Below are 13,409 nucleotides of genomic sequence, written 5' to 3'. Positions count from 1 at the left end.
GAACGTTTTGTCATTTAATTGTGAATTGTTTTATTTACAGGGAATTAAAAAATTCATCTCGGCCAAAAAATGGAATTAACTCGTGAACATTTACATGCGACCATTTTTCACAACTTCCGACGTGGATTATCACGACAAGAGTGCATCGATGAACTAAAATCTTTGTATAGCTATGAAGCACCATCCTATAGTACTGTGAAAAACTGGTACAACGAATTCAATCGTGGCCGACGCTCGCTCAAAGACGAATTCCGTCTAAGGTCGTCCAAAAACAGCCGTTGTGCCAGAAAACATCGATGCCGTACGTGAACTGATAATGCAAGACCGTCATGTAACATACCTTCAGATAGAGGCATGCCTATGCATTTCTCCCACCAGCATACATTCGATATTGCATGAACACCTGGCCGTAAAAAAGGTTTGTTCTCGTTGGATCCCGCACAATTTGACAATCGCTCAAAAAAAGGCTCGTGTGGATTGATGTAAAGAAATGCTGAAAAAATACGATCGCGGTGCTTCAAAAGACGTTTATAAGATCGTCACAGGTGACGAATCATGGATCTAACCATTTTCTTTGATAAATATGTCTATTTACATTATTAGGCCAGAAATATATATAGCAACCTACGTAGCTGGGTGAATGAGTTGCGTTTTTTCACTGGCGGACACGATTTCTCATGTTTGGATCATCTGAAACACAAAAACCCTACTTATTCTTAAAATATACGGGAATGGTTATCGTCCCTACCAGAATCATGAAAAAATGTTGATAAATAAAAAAGGAATTAACGTTTTTTTTAATTTTTTTCCATGTTTTTTTTTCATAAATTTTGTCTTAATATTGTCAATAAATTATAAAAAAAATTTTGAATCTGGTAGGGAAGATAGCTAGACGTCTTGTGAACATTAAAAAAAATAATAATTAAGCAAATCGGTTGAATAGTTCGACCGGAATCGTGTCCGCCAGTTTAAAAAAGTGTGTTTTGAGGAAAACGCGTTTAAAATTTGAGGTGAGCACTCCGAGCGCTCCGAACGTCGTGCGGTATTATTATTTTTGGGCCTTTTTCGAAACCTTCCAATGGTAAAGTGGGTTTCTACATTAATTTTAAGGGTATACGACAACAGAAAATGCAAAACAGAAAAAAAATTAAGATTACCCTACTGACCCCTTAAGAAAGTCTTTTGACTCTAAGCTACGGAAGTTCATATAAAAAACAAATGGAAGGAGCTCGACATACGACTCAAAAATATTAATATGTTAATTGGTAACAAATAAGTGTTATCCATCGAAAATAAGTTACTTATCTACAAACAAATACTCCGACCGATATGGAGCTATGGTGCACAACTCTGGGGATGTAGTAACGCAAATAATAAGAAAGTCATCTAACAATTTTAAAACAAAGTATGTATTAAGACTAATTGTCAAAGCGCCTTGGTATTGTAGATGTGCTGATATAGAGCGTGATCTAGACGTAAACTCGGTTAAGGCAGAAATATTTTAAATTGCAGCATCATATAGTGCAAGTTTGCAACAGCATTGTAACGAAGAAGTAGCCATGTTATTTGCTAGAGATGGACAACCAAGACAACTCAAACATCTCAAGCCCAGCGATTTTTCAAATTAGCCAATACCCAAAGTTGTTTTGTAATTTTGTAATAACTATAGGTTTAAATATGGCTCAAGCAGTTCGCGACTTCCGGTTTTTGACCAAGTATCCTCTGGGTAGCCTAAGAACATCCGTTTGAAGGCGAGCTAAAGTGAGAAGGCGAAACATCCTCTTCACAGGGTTGTGCGCTGGGTTTGGGACCCACCACGTAAAAAACAGTACCAATGAAAAAGCACAACAAGCCTCGGATGAGAGACCCCCCTTTTGATGACGACCATAGCAAACGAATTAAGGACTACGATTTTACGGCATGCACCTGGAATGTCCAGTCCCTTAATTGGGAAAATGCCGCTGCCCAGCTGGTTGATGTCCTCGGTAGAGGACCGCCGTCCAAGAAATGCGATGGACAGGACAAGGACTGAGACGAGTAGGTTCTTGTGGCATTTACTGCAATGGCCATATAAAGGAGCGCAAATTTGGTGTGGGATATTGATATCATCGGCCTCAACACCCGCACCGTTAGTTCTGCTTTCTCCAGACTGGACAAGGAAGCAAAGCAAATGGGTCTACCAGTGAACAAGGGCAAGACGAAATATCTCCTGTCATCAAACAAACAGTCGTCGCACTCGCGACTTGGCTCTCACGTCACTGCTGAAAGTCATTACTTTGAAGTCGTAGATAATTTCGTCTATCTTGGATAAAGTATAAACACCAACAACAATGTCAGCCTGGAAATCCAACACAGGATAACTCTTGCCAACAGGTGCTACTTCGGACTGAGTAGGCAATTGAGAAGTAAAGTCCTCTCTCGATGAACAAAAACCAAACTCTAAAAGTCACTCACAATTCCCGTCCTGTTAAATGGTGCAGAGGCTTGGACGATGACAACAACTGATGAGTCGACGTTGCGAGTTTTCGAGAGAAAAGTGCTGCGAAAGATTTTTTGAGTTATACGACGCCATTGACATAGTTAAGCGAATTAAGAGACAGCGGCTACGCTGGCTAGGTCATGTTGTCCGAATGGACGAAAACACTCCAGCTCTGAAAGTATTCGACGCAGTAGCACATTGCGAAAAGAAGAAACGACTAGCGCGCTGTTGTTAACTCAGCTATAATCGCGTAAACGGTGTCTACGCCAGTAAAGAAGAAAATAGGTTTAAATATATGAAGTCAAGTTGCTTATAAGTCCTTTCTTTTATCTGAACTAGTTGCAATATATTAATAAAAAATACTGTTCTTGTTTGTGAATGGTAAAAAGAGCGGTCGAAGTGAAGGTTTTTTCTTGTGATAATTCAATAATAATTCTTAAAAAGTGTGAATCGATAAAAATGATTAGGCAAGTGAAGATCTAGTAGTAGATCGCCCATTGATCAGTTTCAAACTCATACACTTCAATTGTTCATCTTACCACTTAAGTTATACCACAAATGATCGTTGTCTTCATCGGTCGCCTGTATTAGTGCTACTAAAAATCCTGGCCGATCACTTTCAGTTACATCAATACGACTATCTTCCTCTTTTATAATAGGCGCATGCGGAGAATTTGTCGATACTGGTATGACAACTATATTTAATTTAGCATTTTGGTTACGTTTCGGATTTCCATTATCTTCAGCACGTATATTCAAATCATATTCGGCGTCCACTTCCAATGGTTTCGTTAAGTAAATAAAACCAGTGTCTAGGTCCATGCGAAAACGGTTTTTACCCTTGCCAGATTTTATGAAATAAGTAATGCGCCCATTCTCACCGATGTCATTATCAATGGCACGTGCCTAGCAAGAAAATGAAATAAGGAAAATAAAAAAAGATAACTTTGAAAGCTTGTCGATGAAAGTATTTGAATACCTGGAAAACTGTTTCGTTTATGTCTACTGTAGAAGGTACTTGAATTTTGTAGAATCGTTGCTCAAATTCAGGACTGTGATCGTTGATATCTACGACTGAAACAACGACACGCGTTGTTGAAGTTAGTGCTGGAGTGCCGTTATCGGTAATGGAGATCTACAGTAGAGATTGAGGGAATTGATTGGTTATTGAAAATTTTATTTATGTGTGTATTTCAAAAGTATCTGAAAGTAAGTAAGTGATAAATTACCTCTAGTATATGCTCTGATTGATTTTCTCTATCTAGTTTTCTCTCCGTAGTTATCAAATTCCCTGTAATAGATATCAATAAATATTTAGTGATCTTTTTTTATAATCTTGCAACATATTGCTAAAGAAAATAAAAGTTTTTTTCCACTTGACGGTTCTTTGTAACACCTAATAATTTACACTTCGCGTGTTTTTGAATCGATAATTTTTTTTCTGTAAGTTGATAGTACTATTAGTGACATCTATGTTAAATTTCACGTCAAAATATTCATTACTATTTAAGATACGCGTCGTTTTGTGAGGCTCTAAAATTGAATTCTTCGATTTTTACTATGTCTGAATTTATTGAACAAAGAAGTGTGATAATGAACCATCTCATACTGCATTGGTTATTCGTGATCATTTCGCCACATTTTCAAATATCGTGCCGCAACCACGCATTCGCCTGATTTACCTTCGTGTAACTTCTCCCTATTCAGTAAATTCACTTGACCACTCCGAGGATACCGTTTTGACTCAATTGAAGATATAAAAGCTGAATCGAAGAAGGTTCTGATGGCCATCACGACGGAGGATTTTCCAAGTGCTATGATGACTGGTAAATTCGTTGGCATAAGTGTAATGCAGCGGGTGGGGATTACTTTGAAGGATATGAAATGGGCAAAATTCACCATTCTGTTTGATAAATCAGGATGACGAGACGTTTTGAAATCCGAGTGTTTGTCTATCAGGTAAATAAGATTATCCTACTTCCCATATTTTCATTTTCCAGTATGCAAATCAAGCACCAATGAATGTATCGGGATGAAACTCTGCACGAATAACTAGTACTAAATAAGCCACCTTTAGACCAAAAATTGTCAAAATTATTAAATTAAAAGTAATTATAACTGTTTTCGGGCAATCTACGAGACATATTATTGAAATTCGGAGAAAATCATTTCTTCATAACAGTATGGAATATGGCTTAAAAGAGATGAATACTTACCTTAACCCCCATATACCTAACAAAACTTCTTGAAAAGAAGTCGTTTGAGTATTTCTGCAAACTCTGTGAAAATGAGTAAAATCATTGCCCCACAAAATGGGTGAAATTGGGACTACACCTCCCTTAGTTCCTATATACCTAACATTAATATTTTCAAACTTCCGGTTCATTTTATAACGCATCTATCGGTCAATATAAAGAAATTCAGAAAGAAAATTTCTCTAATAACAGTATATCATCTTGTCTTAAATGGATAAAGGCCTTCCTTGCATGTTATTATATGATTTCAATATTTTACTATACCTGTTGTTGAATTTAAATCAAAAAATCCTTCCGGATTTCCCGAAGTTATCCGGTAAGTAAAAAACTGTGCTGGATTCTTATCGCTGTCGAAAGCGTTTAATTGTATGACGGGTGTGTTCTCTGGACTACCTTCCAAGACAGATACGTAGTAGACTGGTTTATCAGTTAATGGCACATTGTCGTTTTCATCTTCCACCTGAATGTTGACCTGTGGGAGAAAAGAACCAAATTCTTTGTTTAAATTATATAAGCGCTTATTGCTGAACATATTCTTTTCTAACCTTAAGTTTTTTAATTACCTTAAGTTAAATTATGAAATTTAAATCTAAATTTTATTTCTACCTGCACACAACTGCTCAAAGGTATTATTGCATTATCTTGAGCGCAAAGCGTAAGCCAATAACTGGATTTTGTTTCAGCATCCAAATGGGATAATGTGCGTATGACACCTTTAAAAGAAAGCGAATATTGTTATACAAATCCGTTCCACAGCTAAAAATACAAACCAGTGCTTACCTTCATCATTTACTGTGAACACACCGATACCATCGCCACCGCGTATACTATAGGAGATCTTCGAATCTGGTCCATTTATATCGGCATCTTTCGCGGTTATGTTCATTACAAAACTGCGTGACGGCAGATTTTCTTTCACATGGCCTGTATAGACAAAATCGTCGAATTCAGGTGCGAAACGATTTTCATTCACATCGATAATCTCAATCACCACAGGCATATCGGTTGTTAAAGATGGTGAACCGCGATCTATCGCACTCACTATTAAATTATGCACTTGTCGTTTCTCGTAATCCAAATAGCCTAAAGTATGTATGACACCGGTGTGTTTGTCAATTTTGAACAGCTCTTCAACCGCCAGCTCTTCCTTTATTGAGAAGAATATTTCACCATTCGGACCGATATCGATGTCTGTTGCTTCGATTGCCGCCACCTCTGTACCGCGAGGTATATCCTCACGCACTTTAAAAATGAATTCCTGTACACCAAAAATGGGCGCATTATCGTTGATATCCTCGACCAATATGTTTATCACAGCTTCGGCTGTGAGTGCTAATTCACCATTATCTTTGGCTAGTATGTGCAGTTCATAATTGTCCAGCTTTTCCCGATCCAACGCGTTGGCTAAATATATACAACCGGTGCTGATGTTCACGAAGAAATCTTTCGTTTCCGTCTGCATGAAGTAGGCAATTTTTGCGTTTTCTTCTATATCCGCATCCGAAGCGTTTAAGCAAAATATCAAAGTGCCATTAAAAGCATTCTCTGGAAGATGAAATGTTGCTAGCGACTTTTGGAAAACCGGTCGATTATCGTTGCTATCGAGTATGAAAACGGGTAACAATTTTGATTGAGACTTTTGCGGCTGGCCAAGATCGTAAACAGTTACATTCAACACGTATTCATCTTGTCGTTCACGATCGAGATACCCAATTATTTGCAGTTCACCGCTATCAGGATCGATGCGAAATACCGAATCATTATCACCGTCCGAAATAGCCACAACTAATTTTCCATTATAACCTAAATCACGATCTCTAGCCTTTATCCACATCACAGTTTCGCCCAACTCAATGCTTTCGTTCAGTCGTAGTTCACGAGGGAAGTCTATGAATTCTGGCGCATGCATATTCTCGCCATAACGACTAGGCGTCAACCCCAGGTCATTTATGTAGGTCTTCTCATGTACGTTTGCATTATTGCGTTCCGCCGCCGCCAAGTTCTCAGCTAGTCGTCTGGAAACACCGGTTTCACGGCATTCAAAGCTACCATAACCACTGAACATATCGATATGCTCCATGAAGACATTCTTCTCATCACCAACAATATCAATGACCATATTCATTTCGTCCGAGAAATGTGTGCCATCAGTGGAAGATACATTTATGTAACGCGTTGTTGCTGAAACATCAGTCAAGTCACAACCAATCGATAGTACTCCTGTAGTTGGATCAAGATTAAAACAGCCATCTTCGCTACCCGATATGAGACGATAGGTAATGAAATCACCAGCATCAAAATCTATGGCCGAAAGCGTGAATATTTCCGTACCAACGGGTATATTACGCAAAACTTTTCCAACACAGTTGACACGCTCGAACTGTGGACGGTTATCGTTAATATCTCTAATTTTGATTAAGAGCTCCAATTCAGTTTGTCGTCGATATGGCAGGCCCCAATCTGATGCGCGTACGCTGAGCACATACGTTCTTCGCATGGTTTCGTAATCGATTAATGTTGTTGTTTTAAGCTCCCCCGAAAAATGATCTATTTCAAAGGGAACCTCATTCAGATTAGCTATACTATATGATATGTATGCATTCTCTCCACTATCCTTATCACGCGCTGTTAATTTTACAACAAAAGTGCCGGCCAATTCATTCTCATCTAATTCGATGGTCGTGTTCATCGGCTCAAATAACGGATCATTATCATTCATATCCTGTATATTAACTTTCACCTTCGCCGACGACTGCTTACGAAAGCCGAGATTAGCTTGATCAATTGCAGATACGGTGAGCGTGTAGAAGGATTTGCTTTCGGCATCGAGTGGCTTTTGTGTGTACAGCATGCCTGAATCAGGATTTATTCGAAACTCACCACCCTCATTTCCGCCAACTATCTCCAAATAGACCATGGCATTCTTACCTAAATCGGGGTCAGTCACTTTCAGCCTGATCACTGGCATATTTGGTGGCGAAGTTTCGGATATTGAGATTTCATATAAATGCTTAGTAAATACTGGTGCGTTATTTCTTTCCTTAATAAAGTGTACTGGAATGGTTTTGTAACAATGCCGCATGGGCACTCCCTTATCTTCGGCACGTAAGGTTAAATTATATGTTATGGAATCGTTTAGTTTTGCAAATTTATTTATTTCAATGAAATATTCACCGATATTATGTGTTGGTGTTATAACGAAATTTCCATCGGGATCACCATCAACAATTTGCAATTTATTTATTTCCCCATGTTTACCAGTGTCATTGTCGCTAACCTTAACTATACCATAAATATTCGAACTAAAATTCGAGGTTATACTAGAAAAAGTCTTAAAATATATTTCTGGAGTGTGTAAATTAACCTGAAAGTGAAATACAAAAACATTATTTGTTAATTAATGTGAAAAAGTTAATATTAAATGTTAAGCTGGAATCTAGGATATCATGGTATTCGGATTAACAAAGGGTATAAAATAAAGTGAAGTTCGTAGAAGCCTTTAGGGCTTCATTCAAGTTAGTACCAAAAACTAGCGCATGATTCATGTTTGTTCGGAGCAGCATGATTGGTTTAAAATTACAAAAATTTTATAAATGGAGTTGGTTCCAAGACGGCTTAAGAAGCGCATTTAGCTTTTTTAGACAAACTACCTATTCGAACAGAAATCTAGGTTATTTTCAGTACGAACTGCACTATTTACAGTGAAATAAGAAATTTATTAGGAAATCTCTTAAGAAATCGGGGATGTTTATAATCAAGAGAATTGAGAAATGTGTCCATGTAATATTAGAAATAAGTATTTCTCACAAAATCAACCAAACAATGGTCATTGAATAAAAACAATTATTGTGCCTGAGTTCTGTGCCATTAGAAGCAATATAATGTACATATGTAACTTAGGAGGATGGAGTCATGTGTAGAAGTTCACGGAAATGAGGAGAATTCTCTGAATTCCATTCACTTGGGAGTGGCTAGAAACGATTATTTTACATTGGCCCAAGCAGCTCACGAGATCCAGGTTTAGAACAAGTATTCTCTGGGTAGCCAGAAAACATACGTTTGAAGGCGAGCTAAAGTCAGGAGGCGAAATATCTTCTCCACATAGTTGTGCGCTGTGTGTGAAAAGGAGAAACCGGCCTCGGTTAAGTGACCCCCTTTTGATGACGACCCCTGCAAATGTGTTAAGGATTACGATTTATGGGCATGCACCTGGAATGTTTGGTCCCTTAATTGGGAAGGTGCCGCTGCCCAGCTTGTTGATGACCTTGTTAGAGTAAAGGCTGACATCACCGCCGTCCAAGAAATGCGTCCCATTCATCGCATTTGGACTGAGGCGAGTAGGTTCTTGTGGCATTTACTACAGTGGTTATATAAAGAAACGCAAATTTGGTGTGGGAATGATTTTCTACTCGACTTACACTCCTGCTCTCTGGGAGCACTAATCAGCAACTCGGTATAAGAGAACTGTGGGACGGCATTTCAAGCTGTACGTAAGGACAGAAGAACTGATAAAGAGCATCGATCAGCTTCATTGTAGAATATGGTACGGAAGCATGCCCAATGATTGGAATTTAAGTGTGCTGTACCCAATTCACAAAAAGGGAGACCCCACAATCTGCGCATCTACCGTGGGATAAATCTCCTAAATATGGCATACAAGGTTCTATCTTTACACAATACGCTCGTGTGTGAAAGATTAAATCACACCACCGTCAACAAACTGATTGAACCTTATCAGTGTGGCTTCGGGCCTGGCAAATCAACAACTGAACAGATATTCACCATGCGCCAAATCTTGGAAAAGACCAGTGAAGAGAGGATCGACACACACCACTTCTTCGTTGATTTCAAAGCTGCTTTCGACAGCACGAAAAGGAGCTGCCTTTATGCCGCGATGTCTGAATTTTCACACAAGGCGACTCCCTATCGTGCGACTTCTTTAATCTACTGCTGAAGAAAATAATGCGATCTGTAGAAATTGGCCTCAACATCCGCGCCGTGGGTTCTGCTATCTCCAGACTGGATAAGGAAGCAAAGCAAATGGGTCTGCGCACACGCGACTTGCCTCCCATAACTTCGAAGTCGTTTCGTCTCTCTTGGAACCAGTATTAACACCAATAACAATGTCCGCCTCAAAATCCAACGCAAAATAACTCTTGCCAACAGGTGCTACTTCGGACTGAGTAGGCAATTGAGAAGTACAGTCCTCTCACGACGAGCAAAGACCAAACTCTATAAGTCACTCATTATTCCCGTCCTGCTATATGGTGCAGAGGCATGGACGATGACAACATCTGATGAGTCGACGCCACGAGTCGAGTTTACGAGAGAGAGGTTCTGCGAAAGATTTATGGCCCTTTGCGCATTGGCAACGGCGTATATCGCGTTCGATGGAACGATGTACGAGTTATACGACGACATTGACATAGTGCAGCGAATTAAGAGACATCCGCTTCGATTGGAATCTTCAATTGGCGCCACCTTGGGAAAGGAAGAAACGACTGGCGCGTTGTTGTTAAGTCGGCTATAACCGAGTAAGCGGCTTCTAAGGCAGTAGAAAAGAAGAAGAATTCCTTAATGATATGCCACCATATGACCAAAACTTTTCCAAATCCAACCAGAACTGTTCAAGTCTCTAGATACAGAATATGTGGACCCCAGTATCTATAGTTGACTTTTCAACGAAAATATCGTAATTCTGTGTATCAAAAATGGGTTGAATCGGATCATCGGTCATACTTCCCTGAACCCCCATATACCTAATATAAAGATTTTTAAACTTCCAGGTTATTTTATGCTGGATATATCAGCCAATATTTGAGTTATTTCAATGAAAACTACAGAACATATCTTACTCATAACAGTATATGTTTGTGTCTAGGATAGATACAATTGGGCGAAAACTTGACTTAGCCCCCATATATGTAAGTATTACCAGAATTTTCGAACATCCGGCTGACTTTCCTTGACTGTTGAATGTATGTGAGATACCTTAATGAAATCCAGGGAACAATTGTTTAGTATGTGCCATAATAATAGTATATAGATAAAATCCCCAACTCCCATATACTGCGTATAATGATTTTCGATTTCCCAACAAATCTTATGCCGAATTTGTCGGTCAGTGTATGAGTTATATAGAGTACTAGCGCTCCGGTACGTGCTTCGGGAAATAATAAAAAAAATCTTTTTAACATCACATTCAATTATTCAAACAAAAAATATTTTATTAATTGCTATCTATTTTAAAACTTAATTGTAATCGTTTGAATTGAAATGGCATATCAGTTGAAATCATAGGGATACGCGGTATCAAAAAACTTTCTCCTTTTGATTTAGCAGTTAAAATTCAAATTTTCCAACAAAAAATGTGATAAATAAAGAACCGCTCGACCGATTTTGTGCACACTTCACATAAACCAGCTACTAAATAGTCCGAGCAAAACCTAAAGATTTGGTTTGGATAGGTGTAGATATGTATATTGAATTTATTTGTTACAAAAAATTTCCGATTTTGTGCAAACTTCACATATCACATGATATATTGCAGCTAATTTGGTAGAACAACGGAAAACGGTCTTTTTTAATTGACCACCACTGCAGAACATCAAAATCTTCACTGTAAGCTTTATTAACATTTTTATACGTTTGAATTTCATCTTGAATATGGGATATAATGTTAGTGCTCTGAATAGGTTGGGAATAATCTGCAAAAATATTATCTATTTCCTGTGTGGGTTTAATTAATTGTACAATATCCTCATTTTGGCTATTTATATTAATATCTATCATCATTTCTTCAATGTCTTTGACAACATGTTCCTTTTCTAAATCTGTGAGTTTTGTCAATTTATTTGTGGGTGGAAATAAAAATAGGGCAAGGCAATGTTATGAAATTTTTTTAAATTATTTTATTTTAAAAGTGAAAACTTACATTTTTGTACAATTTTGATGTCATTGTCTTTCGGAGTGGCTATTTTTTTAAGTTTATTAATGTGTGGAATAGTCAAATGCAATGTTGGATAATCGCTACCCTTCAGCTTTTTCGAACAAGCTTCAAAAGGAGCAAGAAGTTTCATCAGTCCGCTTATATTATTTACATTAATATCTTGAATTCTACATATTTCTTTTTTTTCATCAAAATCTGAGAATTTTATTGCAACAAAAACTTGCATTCTCTTGTGCGTTCATTGCACGAGTGTCGTTTTCCATACAATCCATGTTTATACACGTGTTGAATAATACTGAGCTCATCTGCACAGTTGTATAATAGCACACACAAGCTGTCCTTATAATTTCGCTTGATTTACAGCGTATTAAAAAAAGACAAATGTAGTCCTCATTCACGAAGAGTTCAACCATTCTAAGTGAGAACAATAAAAATGCTGTGCTACTTAGTACTTCTGCCCTAAGAAGTATACTGTACAGCAAAGAATGAGTACAGTATTTTTAAGAACACTACACTACTGTACAGGTCTGTTAAGCTACATAGATATGGGTACATTCATGCAGAAGTTTAGTATCTATATTGAATTAATTTGTTGCAAAAAATGCGGATTCAGAGGGGGAAATTGAGGACATTTCCCCACTCCAAGGGCTAAATAGCTTATTAATAATTTTACTACTCTGAATAAAGATCTGTACCTGAAAGTGCTAAATTTGAAACAACGCTGGTTGATAGAGAACTTCAAATAGATGCTGCATTCAGCTCCATCTGTGATTTGTTCGATTAATACTGACATTTTAAGGCGTGTTTTTTACTGTGGCAATTTATCTTGAAGAAACAACAATAAGTAACTAGAAAAGTTAGGAAACAGCGGGAAAAACAACGAGACTCATCGCAGCCGTGTGTAAATTTGAACTTATGATTGGGATGTTTTGCCTATGTAAATATCTCTAACTCATTCACTCAGCGTGATTCTTCAGAAAGAATGAATCGATCTGACAAAGGCACTCGTAACGTTTCCAAATCACAGACAAAAAAGCTAAGGACATGTTCGATCCATTTATTCAAGCACGATAAAAATGGCGGCATAACTGAAAGTTGACGTAGAATAACCAAGAAACTGCGGCCGACAAACAAAAAAACGAAAATTTCTGCGTGAGAACTTGCGAAGAATACTACAGGGTCTCAGAGTACATTCCTCTGTTGGATACAATCGGCCAAGATTTGAAGACGCGCTTTTTTAGAGAAGTATTAGATGGACTTAAACTGAGTTTGCTACTTCCAGAAAAAGGATGAGCTTTGAAAACCAAAGAAATTGACAACTTTTTGATTGCTTGATAGATAGATTCAAAGGCCTTTAGGATAATGACAACGTCGTGTGAAATTTGAAGCTGAAATATGAACTTGATCACTGGCAGTGCCATTGGGGGCAGAAGCAAAAATCAAAAGACAACAAGTTTCCGACTACTGCATTGGAAACGTTGAAAACTGCGATGTAGACCTATACCCCGTAATTCATAGTTTTTTTCGCATATTCTGCACACTTCCTGTGACGAATGCGAGCTCTGAAAGCTCTTTTTCGGCACTTCGCTATGCGAAAACGTGGCTGAGAACAAAAATGCTTCAAAATAGATTGAACGGCCTGGAGTTGCTGCACACGCATCATGATATTGAAGTCACTGCAGAGGAAGTTTTCGGAAGATTCCCGCTCGTCTACTATTTATAATAT

At 38.0% G+C, this 13,409-nt stretch overlaps 1 protein-coding gene across 1 annotated transcript in view; it reads right to left on the bottom strand.

Annotated features, from left to right (window-relative positions):
- LOC126761991 (fat-like cadherin-related tumor suppressor homolog) overlaps window positions 1-13,409 on the bottom strand; it is an 88,812-nt gene that overhangs the window by 38,615 nt on the left and 36,788 nt on the right. The window contains exons 3-8 of the mRNA XM_050478449.1: window positions 5,515-8,098; window positions 5,341-5,447; window positions 4,999-5,206; window positions 3,709-3,770; window positions 3,459-3,614; window positions 3,019-3,385 (exon numbers count right to left, since the gene is read on the bottom strand). Of these exons, the coding sequence (XP_050334406.1) occupies window positions 3,019-3,385; window positions 3,459-3,614; window positions 3,709-3,770; window positions 4,999-5,206; window positions 5,341-5,447; window positions 5,515-8,098 (3,484 nt within the window). The remainder of the gene's footprint in view (window positions 1-3,018; window positions 3,386-3,458; window positions 3,615-3,708; window positions 3,771-4,998; window positions 5,207-5,340; window positions 5,448-5,514; window positions 8,099-13,409) is intronic.

The sequence above is a fragment of the Bactrocera neohumeralis genome, chromosome 6 (genome assembly GCF_024586455.1).
Source record: "Bactrocera neohumeralis isolate Rockhampton chromosome 6, APGP_CSIRO_Bneo_wtdbg2-racon-allhic-juicebox.fasta_v2, whole genome shotgun sequence".
Taxonomy (NCBI): domain Eukaryota; kingdom Metazoa; phylum Arthropoda; class Insecta; order Diptera; family Tephritidae; genus Bactrocera; species Bactrocera neohumeralis.
This window is presented reverse-complemented; position numbering and strand designations above follow the sequence as displayed.